General features: G+C 37.6%; 1 protein-coding gene across 1 annotated transcript in view; it reads left to right on the top strand.

Annotated features, from left to right (window-relative positions):
* The window catches only part of LOC129731986 (adhesion G protein-coupled receptor L1-like), a 178,686-nt gene extending 165,289 nt beyond the window's left edge, over window positions 1–13,397 (top strand). Inside the window, exon 8 of the mRNA XM_055692427.1 lies at window positions 12,592–13,397. Within this exon, the coding sequence (XP_055548402.1) occupies window positions 12,592–12,990 (399 nt within the window). The 3' untranslated portion in view covers window positions 12,991–13,397. The remainder of the gene's footprint in view (window positions 1–12,591) is intronic.
* Window positions 13,398–19,991: the final 6,594 nt, after the last annotated feature.

Raw genomic sequence — 19,991 nt, 5'->3', positions numbered from 1 at the left:
TCTTAGTTTATTTCTAAAATATCAAAACAATCGCAATTAAAATTTAGTTGTCAAGCTTTATTCTCACGCCAACCGACAAGGTTTCAACATAACCAAATAAAAATGTTTAGGTGAGTCAAAGTTTGTTCAAAAGCTCCTAAAATCATAAAACAAAAATATACAACTGTGTAGAATGTTCGTAACCGTCCGGTCAGAACTTACTACAAAAGGCGATGCGATTAGATTCTTGTCGCGCGCTATGATATTTTTTAACTATATTGTAAAACTGCCAATTCTGTCTGTCTAGCGTGTTTGAAGATTTATAGTGTCCCACTTGTTGGGGCAAACAGCATAATTCAATTTTACCTGTTCGAGTATAGACCCTAATGAACAGTGGTCGGCACCGCTAACCGAAAATTTAGCGACAATAATTGCTAAGTCGCTAACCAGAAAATTTAGCTCGATAATCGCTGAATGCTAAACGCCAAACCCACATTAGCGAAACTTTCGCTAATCGCTAACTTATTAATATGTAAATAGTCATATCGCTATATTTATTACTCGTGTTTTGTAAGATTTGAACCACTTGGATATTTTTTGGTAAACCAAGTGAAAACAATTGATTTTTAGAGCTATTTACTATTAGAGGTTCACAAAACTTTGCTCATACTTGATTTTGTAAAAATAAGAAGTAACAAAAGTTATTCAGCCTTCATTAAAAATAGATACTTTCAGGAATGTTATCATTAAAATTCAATTATTATCTGAATCGAAAAAGTAGAACCAAAGTTGTCATAATTCCAAGCGCATTGTAGTTTAGATTTAAAAAATTTAGATCCTGGTGTGTCGAAAATTCAATCTAGACCATGAGCTTGTTCTTAAAAATGCTCCTGTGGCTTGTACAATAACTGGAACTCCATTCTAGGGTAAAAAGACTGACATGCACTTGAGTCGTAAAGAGAGGAGATCTAGACAATCAAGACAATTGAACGTTGTTTGAATGAAACTTACGTTTCAAAAGTAACTCTCACAGTAAAGTATGTTCATCTTTCGAAGCAGTTCGCGTACGCCATTGAGAACAGTTTCACTAACCAGTTCAAAAATTAGCGAAATCGCCAAACCGCTAACTGAATGTTAGCGTCGCTAGTTAGTGATTAGCGAATTAGCGGAATGGCCCAATCCATTTGCTAAATACACATTCTCCTACCGATGTTATCCCACTGTGAATACGAGACAGTGGTTGAGCGTGAGGATCCCAAAATCGGCTTCTCAAAATCCCAAAAAAAAAAACAAAATCCCTCTCGTTCGGCCGCTGCCGTTCAAATCGAATGAAAGAAAAAGTGGGTACGTTAACATAGTCACAACCGTACGTGGATTTTAAACCCCACTTGGCACCGCATGTAAAATAGCATCAACACTAGAGTGGCCATATTTTATATGGCCGTTTTTGAAACTATCGATCTTAATAAGCGCCGGACTGGAAAAGTTTCCTTTTGACCTCTACAATAAGCCACGAAAATTTGAAGTTTATCGGAGTTTATTTAATGGACCAACAAAGCGCTTATATTTGAGAAATCGATTTATATGAAAATTGTATGGAGATATTGGATAGTTTTCGAAACTTTTCCGCATTATTTCAATCCACTGGCGTATTATGAACTTCTTAGGCGGTATTTTTGCCGTAGCTTGAATCAATTTTAAGCGCGCCCAAGAACTTTGCACTTTCATCGAAACTCATGAGAATTGCTATTCGATCAACAGGAAATCTACCGACCGTATTTGATAAAATTCACCGTCTTAGTGCATTCAGATCACTAGTGCTGAACTGTTTCATAGAAAATAATAATAATAATAATAATACTAAAAATAACATTAAATCCATACAAAAAGTTCTTGATAATTTTAATAATTTTGCTTCACCAATCCGATTGTGACGGTTCGCTTCACGCAGTTGCATTGCAGCAACGTACGATTAAGGATATAATCACTGAATGGCAGTTTCAAAACCTCTAACGAACATGAGAGGTCATTCATTTATTACGTAACGTACTAAGAAGGGGATATTTAACGAAGAGCTCCATTGTGCGAGGCCCCCATGCAAAATTGCGGTATTCAGGGGTGGGAGGTGTTCAAAATTGCTATAACTTAGCGTTATGTAATATGTGAATGTCCCTAATGATATGATTTTATAATTGAAGAGTATTTTGACGCAAAATACACAACTATTCTAAGAAACTAAGGCAAAAAAACTTCAAAAAGAGATAAAAAACAACAGTTCTTATGAGAATCTTTTTTTTATATATATAAGCGTGTTCTGGGTCCATTAAATGAACTCGGATCAACTTCAAATTTTCATTGCTCATTTTTGGAGTAAAAAGGAAACTTTTTCCGCCCGGCGCTCGTCGAAATCGCATGATGTTACAAAAATGGCCACTCTAATCAACACCAATATCAATCCTTAACTTCTGATATCCATCTGTCCTGTAGACCATGGTATTATTGCGAGCAGCATCAACAAGAACAGCTGATGCTAAAAAGGCTTTCTGATGCGCATAAAGCTCATAGAAAGAAAAAGAACACAACCCAAATCCATTTCAACGTTATGAAACCAGTCCTTCTCAGCGTTGCCGCTTTCTTTCTCACTCCACTAATACTACAGTTCACTTGGTGAAAAATGAGAGCTTATACGAATAACGATCCAGCGATCTACTGTGTCAATTTACACTACATAATTAGACCATTACAAACTTAGTTTTTGATTTATGTTAACACCTCACCTCGCTTGAAAATCCGTTGCGGCACCAACTTTGAAAGCCCATATCTATTGATCAAAAAATAATACTACCGCGAAATTTTCAGGGAAATTTCGAAATTTCGTCACAAATACTTGTGATGCTTTTCTGATTTTTCAGTGCCCCAGAACATAGATTTTCAACATATTGTTTTAAATATTTACTATTGACATAATATTTTTTTCTCCAAAAAAACTATTTTCGTAAACTACAACTTAGGATGCATCTGCTGTGAAAATTTCATCAAATTTGATGTGTTATATTCAAAGCAATGGTGCTTATTACGGGAGTCACTTCACGGTGAAATCAGAATGAAGTGAATAAAGTCCTATTACGGGACTCACGTAAGTGAGAAAAACGTCGCAAAGTGACATCTGCCGTGAAATCTGGGTTATTATGAGTGTCATATGAGTGAAGTAAAAACGGAAAAAGCGACGTTTCGCGAGGAATTATTTCACGACCAGTTTGAACGGTGAAATGATTTCACGAAGATAGGGAAGTTTAAAAATCGATTGATTTGTGAACTAGCGGTAATGTATATGGGATTTGTTTTCCAGTAACAAGGCGAATCTTTTTTTTTTTTCTTGGGAAAGTCGGCTCTCTGGAACTTTCAAATTTTTGAGCTGCGGCCAATGGAAAAGAAGAAGAGAAGAAGAAATTTTTGAGCTGGAAAACTCCCACATATCACTTGTCCTATTCTCAATCTCACTTCACTGGCAATCTCACTTCACGGAGGTGATTTTTGTCACCTCACTTGAGGTGGAATCGGGAATAGGTCTCAAAAAGTGAAGTGAGCGTGAGAGTGAAATATATTTCATCGTGAAGTGACTCCCGTAATAAGCACCTATGTTTGTTTAAAAACAATTTTGACTTAAATTTCAAATGACCACAATTTTAAAACTTACTCAAATTCGATTAAAATTGGAAAACCAACTTCCCGAGTGAAACTCTTGAAGCTTTTAATACTTATTTGAAAAGAAATAGACATCGCGATTTATAGTGATCCGTATCACGAATTCTGACCCATTATTGAAATTTTGTGTCATAATTTTACTCAATTACTTGAAAAACCATACACGGCAGAAGAGGACAGCGTTATTCAATTTCTATCGAGGGAAAATTATAAAAACAATTTGCTTAACATCGTAAAATTATCACAAGAAAACACGAAGTTCAGCATTATTCAACAAAAACTCGTAGATCTCTAAATATTGAAGAGATAGAAATTAAGTGTCTCCAACGAAATTTCATAAAATTTAATGGTATACAACTTTATAGACAACTGCAAAGCTCTACAGTGTATGAAAAAGAAGTTGATTTCGCTGCAATTGGGCTTGTGTTATTCGACTACAGCGAAGATTTTACGAACGGATCTTGGTGTAAAGCCTTACAAAATACAGTTCGTACAAGAATTGAAGCCGAACGACTTCCCGCAGCGTCGAATTTTTGGTAAATGAGCCTTAGAACAACTTGCCGAAAATCCATTTTTTTACCGAAAAATTGTGTTCAGTGACGAACGACGAACGACACTAATTACCACTTCTAGAATAATACGTATAATATGTGCATTTGTACTCTTATGTTCGTTTTTTTTTTGAATCAGCTCTCATAGGAGTTTGACAGGATGTCAAACATGGAAATTAAAATGGTTAGAAATCAAGTAATCAAAAATTTAACAACCAAATTATTTTTATTTATGGACCAAATTATATTTAATTATATTATTAATTATATTTAAAATAATTTATCAAGCAGAGAAAATACTTGCAAGTATAAATTCCAAAAATAAACATCTACGAGCCAACAATAAAAAAAAGTACAAATAGTGCTTATTTTTAGAGACGTTCAATTTAGGGAAAGAAAATAGATAGTTTTTCGATATTTTTAATGTTTTTTTTTTTTTTATTAACCGAGAGCTACGTTGGGAAAATTTGACTAATCTTTCAGTAGAGGATCGTTTTCGTTGTTAGGTTACCCATGGAGAAACTAAAAACAGTAAGAAACGTTTTTCGAGAAACTCCACAGATTCTTCATTTTTGCGACTTCTGCAACATATTCGTTATCATTGCCTTCTGAAAAATTTATCACTGGACTTTTCTAGAAGACAAAAAAAAAAGTTTTTTTTTAAATTTGTGTGTATGTGTGTATGTAACGCACTCCCAATCACATTTCTCAAAGATGACTGTACTGATCTTCATGATGTTTATTGCAAATGAATGGTCTAGTTGCCACATAAAACCTCGTTGAATTTTATTGTAATTGGATTTTCAGTTCAGAGGTTATGTATCAAATTATAAAAGTCACGGAGCATCATTATCTCAAAAAGTCAGAGACTTTTGAATTTTTTAATTATTGAACATGTGAGTAAAAAGTTATGGAAAAACCTAAATGAATCCACCTAGCGGTCAGACTCAGCCTTTCTCATTCAAACTTATTATTTGTAAAAATAGATTCACATGAATGCTTAAATCCAATAAAGGTATATTCACTCTTTGGGTTCCAAAATATTGATGTTGTAATTGAAGTATAAAATATAAAATTTGACGCAATGTTAGTGCTTGAGAAATAGCGAAATAAAAGGAATGACTCTTAATTTCGAACAATATAATCACGAGCAATAACGGGAACGTTCAAATAGTACGATACCACATTTAAATCATGTTGAGGCCATATATATTGATCAAAGCAGGTATAGTGTTGAATAGTCTTTGAATTTCTTTTCTTTCCAAAACTTTTGAACCACATATCAAATTGTTATGAAGTTTGTTATTTGTAAGCTTGAGAGATGACTCGTTTGCATGACACTACTTATGTTCAAACAAGTCGTGGGATACTTGAGATAATAGACTTTCGTTGTTTTGACAATTTAATACATAATGGTTGCTTAAGTTCGATTATAATCAAATAAAAAGGGAACGTATAGAGCAGCCAAACTTTTAAACCAGGTGTTCATTCATATTTAATCAGTTAACCCTTAACTAGCCTGTTCATCTGATATCAATATTGTTCAAATCGGTTCTGTAGTTTCTAAGATATTGAAGTTTCGTGATTTTCACATTTCGATACATTACAGACGAAGTTAAAGTCCGATTACAGCAAAATTCTTATGGGGCAACAAGAACTTTCATTCAACTTTCATGATTTTATCAAAATAGGCCCAGCCATCTCTGAGAAACATGAGTGAGATTAAATAGTCTCCAGAACACGTTTCTTTCCATTACTTCTGAACCACAAGTTCAATTTTCATAAAATTCAAAAGCTAAGGATTTTTTAGGTAACCCGTTCATTTGAAATTAATTTTGTTTAAATCGGTTGTGTAGTTTTTGAGATAATAAAATTTCGTGATTTTCACATTTTGATACATGGTGCCTTAACTAAAAACCCGATTACAATGAAGTTCAAGGGGGTGTTATGAGGCCACTAGACCTTTCATTTTCAACTAATTACGTGAAAACCGGTCTAGCCATTTCTGAGGAAAGTAAGTGAGTTTAAGCAGTTTTTGATATATGCTTTGCTCTTATAAAGTGATTTAACATTTTTATAAATCACGGACAAAGTTACAAAACGGTTACGATGAAATTCAATGGCAACCTTTGGGACCACTAGGCCTTTCATTTGAGACTAGTTTTGTGAAAATCGGTCCAGCCATTTCTGAGAAAAGTGAGTGAGCTTAAACAGCCTCTGGAAAACATTTTTGCCTTTCTCCTATTGCCTTTCTCCTAGAAAGGTATAGCGATCACTTGCAAAACCGAAAGTATAAAAGTGCTCCAAAGGGCCGAATGGCATATATCACTCGACTCAGCTCGACGAGCTGAGCATTTTCTGTATGTATGTGTGTGTGTGTGTATGTGTGTGTGTGTTTGTTTGTGTGTATGTGCAGGTTTTTATTCTCACTCACTTTTCTCAGAGATGGCTAGACCGATTTTCATGAAATTAATTGCAAATGAAAGGTCTCGTTGTCCCATAGGCCCTTATTAAATTTCATTGTAATCGGATTTTTAGTTTAGAGGTTTTGTATCAAAATGAAAAAATCATGAAACATCATTATCTCAAAAACTACAAAACCGATTTGAACAAAATTGATTTCAAATGAACGGGCTACCTAAAATACCCATAAGATATGAATTTCATAAAGATTGAACTTGTGGCTCAAAAGTTATAACAAGAAACGTGTTTTGAAGACTACTTAATCTCACTCATGTTTCTCAGAGATGGCTAAACCGATTTTCATAAAATCAATGTCAAATGGAAGGTCTAGTTACCCCTTGAGACCCTATTGATTTGTTTTGCAATCAGACTATTACTTTTCCTGTTATGTTTAAAAATGTGAAATCCAGCTATGAAAAGGAACATATTCCAAAGACTACTTAAACTCACTCACTTTTCTTAGTGATGGCTGACCCGATTTCTACAAAATTAGTGTCAACTAATAAGTCTAGCTGCCTTGTAACACCCTATTGAATTTTACTGTAATCGGACCCGAAATGTGAAAATCACGAAACTTCATTATCTCAGAAACTACACAACCGATTTGATTATTATTATCAGATGAGCGGGCTAGTTAAGGGTTAACTGATGAATTATGATTGAACACGTGGTTTCAAAGTTTGGCTGCCCTATACGTTCCCATTTCATTTGATTATAATCGAACTTAAACAACCGTTATGTATTAAATTGTTAATAAAACAACGAAAGTCTATTATTTCAAAGATTACATGACTTATTTGAACATAACTAGTGTCATACGAACAAGTCATCTCTCAAACTTACAAATAACAAACTTCATAACAATTTAATATGTGGCTCAAAAGTTATGGAAAGAAAAGAAATTCAAAGGCTATTTAAAACTATACCTGCTTTGATTGATGTATGTGGTCTCAACATAATTTAAATGTGGTTTTGTACTATTTGAATGTTGATTCCTTGCGATGTGTTCAAAGTCTGCAAATGCACGACGAATCGGCCATAGGATATGATCAAAGTCAAAAGACAAATCGTTTGAAATGATTGGGTTTATCGAAATGACAAAATCTTCGACTTTTGGCTTTTGGCGCCCTAATTCTGAATAGTCGCCATATTGGTTTTCAAAATGGTATTTAAAATAATTTCTGGCCTCTGAGCGTCATTCTGGTTGAAGAAACACCCATATTAGGTGTAATTCGATCATTTTCCGCTGTTTCCAAGGAACCGGAAGTCGCCAACCTAGAATCCAAAATGGGGTCTGTGGTCGATTTCAGCTGCTGTGTATCATTATAGATCCGGTGATACTCATGCTAGACGGAAATCGGCCATTTTTGGCTGTTTTCCAGAAACCACAAGTTGCCATCCTGCAATTCATAATGGTGTCTAAAGTCGATTTGTGATTCCAGTGCATCATCACGATTCCGAAAATACCCATATTGGGTGCTATTTGGTCGTTTGCCGCTGTTTTTTTCCAAAACCTGAAGTCGCCATCTTAGAATTCAAAATTGTATCTGTGGTCGAATTTAGCTCCTGTGTATCTTTCTTTATCCGGATATTATCATATTGGGTGGAAATAGTCCATTTTTGGCTGTTTTCCAGAAACCGGAAGTTGCCATCTTACAATCCAAAATGTTGCCTGAAGTCGATTATGGAACATATTTGTTACCACTAAAAACATTCACCTGCCAAATATGGTTCCATTTAGTTGATTAGTTCGCGAGATGTGCAGAAATTTGTGCAGAAACATGTGCTTCCATAAGAGGGAGGGGCGTCGAACTATCATGGACATATTTATTACCCTTTAAAACATCCACATGCCAAATTCGGTTTCATTTGCTTGTTTTGTTCTTGAGTTGTGCAGAAATGTATGTTTCATTTGTATTGGACCCCACCTTTCCAGGAGAAGGAGGGGTCTCAAACTATCATAGGAACCTTTGTCGGGACCAAAAACCCCTACATACAAATTTTCACGTCGATCGATTCGGTAGTTTTCGAGCCAATATGGATCAAACAAACTGACAGACCGGACTACATTTTTATATGTATAGATTACAACATCAATATTTTAGAACCTAAAGAGTGAATATACATTTATTGGATTGAAGCGTTCATGTAAATGTATTTTTACAAATAAAAGTTTGAATGAGAAAGGCTAGGTCTGACCGCTAGGTGGATTAAATTAGGTTTTTACATAACTTTTGAACCATTCGTTTAATCTTCATGAAATTTATAAGTTAGGAGTTCTGAAGATAGCCCGTTCATTTGACATCAGTTTTGTTAAAATCGGTTGTGTAGTTTCTGAGATATTGATGTTTCGTGATTTTTACATTTTGATACATAACCTCTAAACCAAAATTCGATTACAATGAAATTCATTAGCAACCTACACCTTTCATTTGCAATTAATTTCACGGAAATCGGTCCAGCCATCTCTGAGAAAAGTGAGTGAGAAAAAATGTTGCACATACACACACACATACACACATACATACATACATACATACAGAAAATGTTCAGCTCGTTGAACTAAGTCGAGTGATATTCGTCCCTATATGAGTGACATTCGGCCCTCTGGAGCACTTTAATACCTTTAGTTTTTTCAGTGATTGCTATACCTTTCTACATAGGAGGAAGGCAAAACGAGCTCTGGAGACTGTTTAATCTCACTCATGTTTCTCATAGATGGCTGGACCGATTTTCACAAAGTCAGTGTCATATGAAAGGTCTAGTTGTCTCATAAGACTCTATTAGTTTATTTGCAATCGAACAATAATATTGCTTGTTATGTTTAAAAATGTGAAATCCAGCTTTGAAAAGAAACAAATTCCAAAGACTTCTGAAACTCACTCACTTATCTCAGAGATGGGTGAACCGATTTCCACGAAACTAGTGTCAAGTGATGGAAACGAAACGAATATGATGCAATCATCGTTTAATCTCTACATGTACACATTCATGAAGTGTTACAGACCGCGACTAAACTTGAATCCTCTCAACACATAATGAAATGATGATATGGTGCGTAGGTTTCTGGGAGAAAATAAACACATGACTAGACTACATCTGCTCTGAGAAGCGATTCGCTCGTTGCGTTTGTCTCTCCATATGCCGGTCGTTCGGGGAACAAAGAAGCAAAAGAATATCATGTCGCCTGAGCAGCAGCAGAGGTGTGGTGCGGTGAAAAGGAAAGTGTGGGGGAAGCATACATTGTCATTTTCTTTCTTTTTCTGACAAAAAATCTTATTCATGGGTAATAACATAACAAGATCTGATCGCTCTGTGTAACAGAGACGAATAACTTCATATACCGAGTTGTGCACATTGAGAACCATATGTTGTGGTGTGCGCTAACGACAAGCAATATATCGTAAAAAGGAAGGAAGAGAGTGCCAACCAACACCGATACTTTGTTATTCGCATTCTGACGACGATGTCAACGCATCTTAGGCTGTATTCAAAATCGCTAGAGGCGATTTTTTTTCATCGCTGGTGTCAACTGAAAGGTCTAGTTGCCCCATAACACCCTATTGAATTTTATTATAATCGGCCTGTAACTTTATTGTAATATATCAAATTGTGAAAATCACGAAACTTCATTATCTCATTGATTATCACGATTGATCACGTGGTTCAAAAGTTGTGGAAAGAAAGTCATATTTAAAATAGAAAAAAAATTTTACTATAAATAATCGAACCTAAAATGATATTTAATCGAATGACATATAATCGGGCCTATATATAATTGAGCCCAACTTAAATATGAGTACGGTGATGTTTCGATTATACCACGATCAAAAAAAAATGCGTCATATATTTGAAATATATTTATTTCGAGTTATTTGCATGTATTAATGTATGTTCATATGTGTTTGAATGTTATATTTCAAATGTTCGGCATAGTTTTACTGTTGGCTGCCAAATATTTGTTATTAGGAGTGAAAAAAATCCATCGAATATTATCAAAATGTTTTTTTTTTTTTTGAAAATGAAGTGTTCGTGTAAATCTAAAGAGTGATTATTTTGCTATTTGGTTTTTCGTGTATTCAGATTTGACAGTTCACGCGGGAATTCTGACAGCTGTCAAAGTCTAATGTAGCCATTTCACCATGAACAGACTTACGCCTGAACAACGCTTACAAATAATCGAATTTTATTATCGAAATTCGTCCTCTGTGAAAAATGTTTTGCGCGCATTACGACCATTTTATGGTCGTCATAATCGACCTGATGAGCAAGCTCTTCAAGCTATTGTGACGAAATTTCAAACCAGTTTTACTCTGATGGACATAAACCCACCAACACATATACATAGAGTGCGTACAGAAGAAAATATTGCTGCCGTATCAGCCAGTGTAGTGGAAGACCGTGAAATGTCAATTCGTCGCCGTTCGCAGCAATTGGGCTTGGACTACATGGAAGATTTTACGAACGGATCCAAAAGCGAAGCCTTACAAAATACAACTCGTACAAGAATTGAAGCCGAACGACTCCCCGCAGGGTCGAATTCTTGGTGAATGGGCCTTAGAACAACTTGCCGAAAATCCACTTTTTTACCGGAAAATTGTGTTCAGTGACGAAGCTCATTTCAGGTTAAATGGGTATGTTAATAAGCAAAATTGCCGCATTTGAATCGAAGAACAACCAGAGGCAATAGAAGAATCGCCAATGCACCCAGAAAAATGCACGGTTTGGTGCGGTTTACACGCTGGAGGCATCATTGGTCCGTACTTCTTCAAAGATAATCAAAATCGCAACGTTACGGTCAATGGCGCTCGCTATCGCGCGATGATTTCTGGTTTTTTTTTTGCCGGAAATGGAAGAGCTGGGTCTTGCTGACATGTGCAAGACGGAGCAACGTCGCGCGAATCAATGGACATACATTGCGGAATGAGTTCGGTGAGCAATTCATCTCACGAAATGGACTGGTGAATTGGTCACCTAGATCAGCGATTCTCAACCTGGGGTACGCGTACCCCTAGGGGTACGCGAGAGCCTTCAGGGGGTACGCGAAAGAAAAATCAGTAATGGCGGACAAAGCAACTTTTTTTAAATACTTTATTTGTTGTTCAAACTTGCTCTTAAAACATGACTGTAGCAATCAAACAAATCACAGTTCAATTTGAAACCTGAACTAGACTACCACAACGTGATCTACCACTACTCTCTCCCATTCTGCGAGAACATTCCAAGCCAGGGGGTACAATTGATTTGGAAAATATCGCCAAGGGGTACGCGGACAGAAAAAGGTTGAGAACCGCTGACCTAGATCATGCGATTTAACACCGCTAGATTATTTTTGTAGCCCCGTTAAGTCTCTCGTCTATGCGGATAAGCCAACAACAATTCTAGCCTTGGAAGACAACATTACACGCGTTATTCGCGAGATACCAGCTGAAATGCTCGAAAACGTGACCCAAAATTGGATTTTTCGTATGGACCATTTAAAACGTAGCCGTGGCCAACATTTGAATGAAATTATCTTCAAAAAGTAAATGGCATAAACCAATTTATTGGCTCAAATAAAGATTTCATACAGTTTTGTAATATTTATGCGTTTTTTTTTTTTAAAGAAAAACCAAATTCTTAAAAAATCACCCTTTATTTTAACAAATAATAAGTTCGAATGAGAAAGGCTGGTTCTCACTGCTAGGTGGATTAATTTGGGTTTTCCTTCAACGATTGTATTTCTGAACCAAGATGTAATTGCTAAACGAATTCTAAACGTCGATATTGAACCCCGAAAACCATTCACGGGCGCAAGGCTCTGTACTGTAGTATATCACCTAACAAAAGAAAGATAACAGTATTTCCTGCTAAATAACTCCTTTTTTCCGTTTTTCCCTCCTATCATTTCCAGGGCCTGGTGATAGCGATGTTGGTATCCTGCAACTGCAAAGTGCTGAAACTGTACTCGGCTCCGCACAGCCAGAAGACGCGACGTGGCACCTACCGTAGTCTCAAAGACGGCGAAGGAGGCCGGTACGGCGTCCTTTCGGTGACGAACCCAAACTACGAGGACATTCCACCGCAAGCATTGCCACACCAGCAGCCAGTGTTCAACCCTTTCATGGCGGAACCGGAAGACAGTCCATCACCGGCGCACAGCTACGTGAAGATGGCCTACCGCGAGCGGAACTTTGTCGATCGGAACGATTGCGTCGTCCCGTCGGCCCTGGACTGTGCTTTCGCTGGGGAACTTTCCACGTCACTGGCGATCGACGAAATCCCGCGCAGTCCACTGCCGGCTTCGGTGTGAAACAATGGGTGGAGAGCGGCTGTCAGGTGGCTTGTGGAAATGTGCTTGCTTAGTGCGTAGAGACAATAAAAGAAAAGTCAGTAGCTGAAGAAAATATTGTTCTATCCATATAACCAATATCATCTTTTAGTCAACCGTGACCATATCAGAACATAACGCTGACAAGATGCAGCGGATATCAGCTCTATTTTACCCTGATGAATGTTATACAAGAACATTTAGTAGTCCGTAACACGAACGTTTTAGCACCTTGTACGGTGAATTTGGTGTACAGAGTAGCTAAGCAGGTTATGTCGTGGAACACTAATATATAGTTGAAACGCATCATTTTAATCCTATCCATTACGCAAACAGTGTGAATCGCTTGAAAGAATATGAAAATGAAGAAAACTGTTATTAGTTCTTGATACACTGCGTTATTTTATTACGAGTTGAGAAAAAAGCCCATCCTCGAATATTTATGCGTCTCGAGTATTTACATGAATCTCAATGAGAGATTGAGAATGGAAATTCATTCCAATCAAAACGAATAAATAACAAAAAAGATCAGCGAAACGAGCTTAAATATATACAAAACAAATATCCCCTGAAATTGTCATCATCGACCGATTCCATTTCAGCGTATAAGAAAAAACACACAAATCATCTCCAAAACACTGACCCTTTGCTGGTTCATCGGCTATCCGATACCGATGCGGCTAACGATGAGAGCCCAGGAATCGGCAACAATAAAAACCGACAGCGGAAACGGCTCCGGATGATTAGGTTCTGCCATCGGGTGCCATCGGATGCCGGAGAGGATTAGTTCTGTTTTTAAAAGCAAATAAAGAAAGAAAAAAAAAAACCTCAGGATACAGGATACTACCCCACGGGCTAAAGTGGATCGGAAATGGACATGGGTTCGATATTGCAAAAGCCTCACTAACTACAGATGGGAAATGAGTGTAACAAGTTGGTTGTTGCCGCCATGTAGACAATAAAATGTGAGGAAGAAACATCGTTTTTCGATTTTATGCGCCGTGCTATCTGTTTGAGAGCCCGCGACGAACGGAACGTTCACTTGAACAAAATACGAGCTAATTTATATTTAAATTGGTGCTTGTTGTGGATTACGGCCTAATTTCGTTAAAAGTCTTTCCGAGGTGTTTCAAATTATCTTCATTGTGAAATTAAAATGCCTTAATTTTTTGGAAAGTTTAAAAATGGCCATGATGATCAAAATCATTTAATGCCTTCGGCTCAGTTGTGGATAGTAATTTTGTCATTCCAAAATGTAAACACAGCAAAAAATGTTCTTCAGAGAAAATAAAAGCTTATTTTTCGAAAGTAAATTCTTTTTCATTAAACTACAGAAACGTTTCATAAAAACTACAAACAGTTCATGAAAAGTTGAAGAAGTTGTTTATGAGACGCGACCGCAAGATTAATGTAAAATTAAAACAGCCTGTCTTATGTAAATGTATTTTTGAAATAAGATAAGAAATAACTCGGTTGGCGTAATCAATATGATGGTCTGAAGCCGTAACAATTCAGTAATAATTCTCTTTCAACTCTCCCTTATTCCAAATGATTGGAAACCCAGAATAGTAGCGTTGTTTATTTGGTTGGAAGTCATTCGATAATAATGTTGGAAGTTGCTGGAGCACAGTTGTCGAAAAAGCTCACTCTCGCCGAAAAAACAGCATGGGTTGCATTGAATTCCTTTCAGGGAATCAAAGATTTACTAATAGCTGAGATATAAAATCAATAAACGGTTTCTCAATCAACTGATTAAGTTTAATTCCAAGAGCAAGCTACGCGTCATTATTGATGTTTTGGGTAGCTGCTAGTCTAGTATAAAAAGTGCAGCTTCACTTAACTTAGTTTTTTTTATTAGCGCACCTTCAAAAATAATTAAGCAGTTCATTCCCGATCACACTTTACGGTAAAAACTAAACGAACGACAATCAATGTTAGCACGGTATTTGGAGGCGTCTTTTTCATCGTGTGATTTTCCTTGTTGTCAATGTGATGTGAGATTCCTACCCTAAAATACCGCATCTTTTCTTGATGTCGTGGCCTGAAAATATTAAACATGATTTCTGGGATTGATTTAGGGCCGCTGGGTATCATCCTGGTTCCGAAGATACCCATATTGGATAACATTTTGCCTTGGTTTCAGCTCTGATTGACCGAAATCTGCGATCAAAAACAAGATCTTCATGTTTCAATAGTATAATAGTTAGCATTATAAGATCACAATTTCCAGTATTTTAGCGGACGCGTTACTAATTTTTCAATCGATTACTGCAAGATTGAATGAAATGCATTGAAAACGGACTGAGCTCTAAGTATTTTTTTTACACCCTTTTAAAAAATGTTGCCGAGAGACGTAATTCTACTTCAAATAAGTCAAATTTAACTTAAAAAAATGAGCTTTTTCAAATGTTTAATTTTGCTATCTACTCGTCACCAATATTCCGGTCCGTTTTAGAAACCATCATCAGGGCTCAGGAACGGTAATTAACAACTTAAAAGTGGGTATTTTCTATGTAGGCGAAGTGTTTCGCTCGGTAGTGTTTAAAGCAAAAACAACCAGAACGAACTAATCGTTTTACTTGTTAACGTTGTCAAGTTTTAAGGATGGTCTCATAAAAAGACCGAAACGTCGGTGATAAACAATAACCATCAACGCTTTTCAAATACCGAGATTCAATTCCAGTCCAATATACTTTTTTTTCAATTTTTAACTTATATAGTTTTTATTCCTCCATGTCATTATTTAGATAACCTCTGGTATTTTTTTTTTTGAAAACAAGTTGTTAATTTATATATTTTTTTTCTTTCGTGAAATGTTTTTTTTACAGTGATTTTTTTTCGGAAGGACAAAACTTCTTTCTACAGATTTGTAGTAATCAAACAAACTGTATAAAGTATTTTAAACCTTCAATATCATTCTTACTTGAGCTCTTTTCACAAATTGATCGTGATTGAAGAAAATAACTAATATTGGTTGCGCAACTAAGTTCTCGCTGTAACCACTAATAACGAAGCAAGCTGTCTCTGCGTTTGGCATGAATCTTTATCGTCTTCGAACTTTTTAGGCCTTTCTTCACGTGTCATCAACATCGAAATTATCGTCTTCAAAGCGACGGAACCAATCACAGCACGGGTTTTCGTTTAAAGCTTCATTTTCGTAAACTTTTTTATTTTAACTCTTATCGCGCTTACTTCAAAAGACGTTTATTTGGTATAAAATCAGATATTTTTACGTGGTAATAAAGCATCTTGAAGTATAAAGTCCAACGTGCAAACGAAAGATTACCGCTCAAAACGTGGTAGAGCTTTTGATTCCTGTAGGCGACAGAGATCTTCGTAAGGCAGCGGATTTTCTGGATCGTTCCATGGGCGATGTTGTAGCGCAAAGCGGACGAGTTTTCGCTGAATGCTGTCCAAACTTCCGGCATCTACAATATCTTGGCACTTTTGGACAACAATCAAAGCATCGAAAGAACCCGGGCTTTTTTGCTGATGCTAAAGAGGAATACCGAAGGAAAAGTGGCTACATCGCTGGGTGCGCTTTGCCGGGAGGTCGGTGCAACCGGCCAAACAGTGAAAAAGTCCCTGGCGAACATGGTCACGAAGTGGCAGTCCAGTCCACTGGTCTCGGAAATGCAGGCAATGACGCAGCGGCAGCGTCTTAATAAGATGGTCAAGCCGATTTTCCCGGCGAATCGCGACACGTGGCGGAGGTGATGGACGACGACACCTGTTTCATCCTGGTTGACAACGACTGGCAGGGCACTTCGTGTTTCACTTCACCCACGGAAAAAGTGAGTACCGGGTTGAAGTTTTTTTCACACACCGGGTTCCCCAAAAAGGTATTACTGTTGCTAACAATCAACGAGAAGGGGATGTCAAAGCCGCTTTTCTTTCTCTCCGGACTGGGCGTGAACGGGGAAATTTATAGTACGAAGTGCTTGCCGGAAGCTGCATCGTTAATCAAAAAATAACATAAGACCGAAGACGCGGTGTTTTGGCCGGATCTGACGTCGGCCCATTACTCGAAGCGATCATTGAGGGAAGTAGAGCGGCACAATATCGATGTGGTACCCAAGTTGGTAAACCCGCCCAACGTCTCCAAGCTGCATTCCATCGAGGATTTCTGGGCAAACCCGAAGCGTAAGATCTAGTCCAACAATTTTTTTGCGAAAACCGAGGAGGAACAGACAGACAGACAAACAGATAGACAGATAGACTAGCAGAATACTATTTTTAAACATATCTTTTCTCTTTATTTACCCGCCTGAGTAGCTGCTGTTGCTACATCCGCACGCAAAAACTCTTTTGTCTTGCTACTCAGCGACTGTGAAAGAGTACGCGAGTTCCTGCTTGTGAGCTGGAGTACCCGACTAAAATTGCTCGACTCGGATGAGTGCTTGAAAAAAAAACGTGCTCAAAAACGAAAATGCTTTTTTCATCTGCCCGGTTTTGCTTCGTGCACCGACAACCGAGCATGGGGGGAAAATCCGTAAAGTATCGTATAATGGAACGTGTAGGGTGTCGGACTGTTTTGGTAAGTTTTTTACAGCAATCTAACGCAAAACCAGCCGAATCAAATCACGCGCGTGTGTGCATACACACTTAATTTATCTCGGCAAACTTTCCATCAGCTGATCGAACTCGGCGAATTTTTTTACGAACGTCAGTAATATATTTCGACAAACATTCGGCAAATGTATCGATCTGCCGTAAGCCAGTAAACATTAACATTTCATTTGCCGAGGTTCTCGAAAATCGAAATCGAAATCTTGCAGAATATTTCGCTAAATTTATCAGCTGTTGAGTTCTCGGTAATGATCTCGGGAGCGAATGCGAGCAACGAAGACAGCGAGAAAGAACGGGAAATAGCTTGAATGGAGAATTATCCAGTGTGTGATATCGGTAGCAACGAGAACCTCACATGAGGTGTTGCATACTGTTTATGAGTGAGACTAACAACACTGATATCAAGCAGCGACAACAGAGAGGCGCTTACCGTCCTGATAGGGCCACATCACCGCAAAGAAGAATAATTTTTTTTCTCTGTATGGACTAATCACTGCGACCAGAAACATTTGTTTTATTGTGGTATTGCCCAGGTGTTTTCTGTACTCCGCACTTCATATAATTGGCAGTATCATTATTGAAGTAAATGATACGCTTGTAATTCATATCCGTGCTTGTGTGCAAGTATGATTACCCTTTCAGTTTCAAGCTTACTGCTCTACTTTACCGAGCCTCTGGCTATCCTAACAATATCGCCTAATTACAATACTCTGGAGTGTGACTACACCTAACGTTCCTCCCTGGCCAGGTGACTTCCAAAAGCGACTTTATTATGTTAAGAGGAAAGAGTCTTATCGAAAAAACGTTCCCTGCAAAGGATAATATTCCTGAAAATAGTTTTATTATAAGAAGGACTTTTTTGTCAAGAGGAAGGAGTCTTATCAATCGCTATACAGAAAATCTTTTTTTTCACCACAACGCCACGCATAAGTTCATACATACTACTGTTTCATTCTTGAAACTTGTGTTGAAACAGCGAAAATTTTGAAGTTTGTTCCACCTCCTACGCTTTTTTGTCATTGTATAAGACTCTGAAACGTAGCTGCAACTTAGTTTCGCATGAGAATTTGTTGCTGTGATGCACAAATTCATAATCGATACAAGTTTTGCTGCTTGGGGCCAAGCCCGCGCCATAATTACAATTCCCTGAAGAGAACTATTATACGGTACTCAAACTAGTTTTGTTATCAGAGGGACTTATTTTTGTTAGGATAAAGATCAGCAGGGGTACTATAGAATTAAGCTTGAAGGAAGGGTATATGTAGTGAAAAGCCTGAGAATAAACCCATGTTTAAGTCCTTTGACAACCAAATGGCCTGATTCTACTAAAATTCAAACCCCCGACCACCCTCTTATCAAAGCAGACTGTGTCACCCTGCGGCTGCTAAGCTCCCCGAGAATTAAATAAGAGTGTTCTCTGCACCAGAAACAATTAATAATAATTTTAAAAAGAAAAAATAATGAAGTAGTGTGCAGGCAGTAGTTTACACCCGACCGCATGGGGTTATTGTCAGACTCCCCTCCACTTATCTACTTATTCTACAATACCGACGTGACGTCTTCTAATAATAAACTCAGCTTAAACCAGTGTTGTTAATCTAGCTCATAAACAGCATGCAACACCTTATGTGACGTTCTCGTTGCTACCGATATTACACACTGGAGTATTCTCCATTCAAGCTATTTCTCGTTCTTCTTCGGACGAATGCAAACGCGCTCGCTCCTTAAATCATTTGCTCACACTCGCGTCTACTCTCCAACTCGCGTCTACTCCCCTACTCGCAAGCACGATCAGCCGGATGCGATGTGGCGAGAAATGCGTCGAGATTTGATTTGATGCGCGTCGGTTTTCATTGTTCATATTATTCCTCACTGTGAGAAAAGAAGCATCGCATCCAGCATAGCATCGGCAGAGAGACAAAAAATATTTCGAATAGGATAACGGACTACTTTGGCAGCGGTTTTCTTCGGCTGGTTTTGCATTAGACTACTGTCGATGCACGGAAGCATTTTCGTTCTCGAGCACATTTTTTCAAGCACTTCCCGTCTAGTAATTTTAGTTGAGTACTTCTACTCGCAAGTAGGAACTCGCGTACCCTTTTACGGTCGTTGAGTAGAGCTTTTGCGTGCCGGTGCACGCTGCTGCTCCGGCGAGTGCGTGAAGAATAAAGCATATGTCTCGTTCTCAAGCAGAAATGAGGAGTAAAGTTTTGCTTCTCGCACGCTTTGCAACGCTGGTTGAAACCTCTCCGAAGGAAGGAATTATAACTGGCGATCCTTGGGAGGAAGAACAAAGCTCGATATAGTAGAGCAGTAAAAGTAAAAGGAAGGGTACAATCAAATACACTCAAACACGAATAAATAATAAGCATGTTGCTTACCACCAAGAGTTTTTGCTAATAACACTGGTCGAC

This window comes from Wyeomyia smithii, chromosome 3 (assembly GCF_029784165.1).
Source record: "Wyeomyia smithii strain HCP4-BCI-WySm-NY-G18 chromosome 3, ASM2978416v1, whole genome shotgun sequence".
Lineage (NCBI taxonomy): Eukaryota > Metazoa > Arthropoda > Insecta > Diptera > Culicidae > Wyeomyia > Wyeomyia smithii.
The sequence above is the reverse complement of the archived record's forward strand: the minus strand, read 5'-3'. Positions and strand labels throughout refer to the sequence as shown.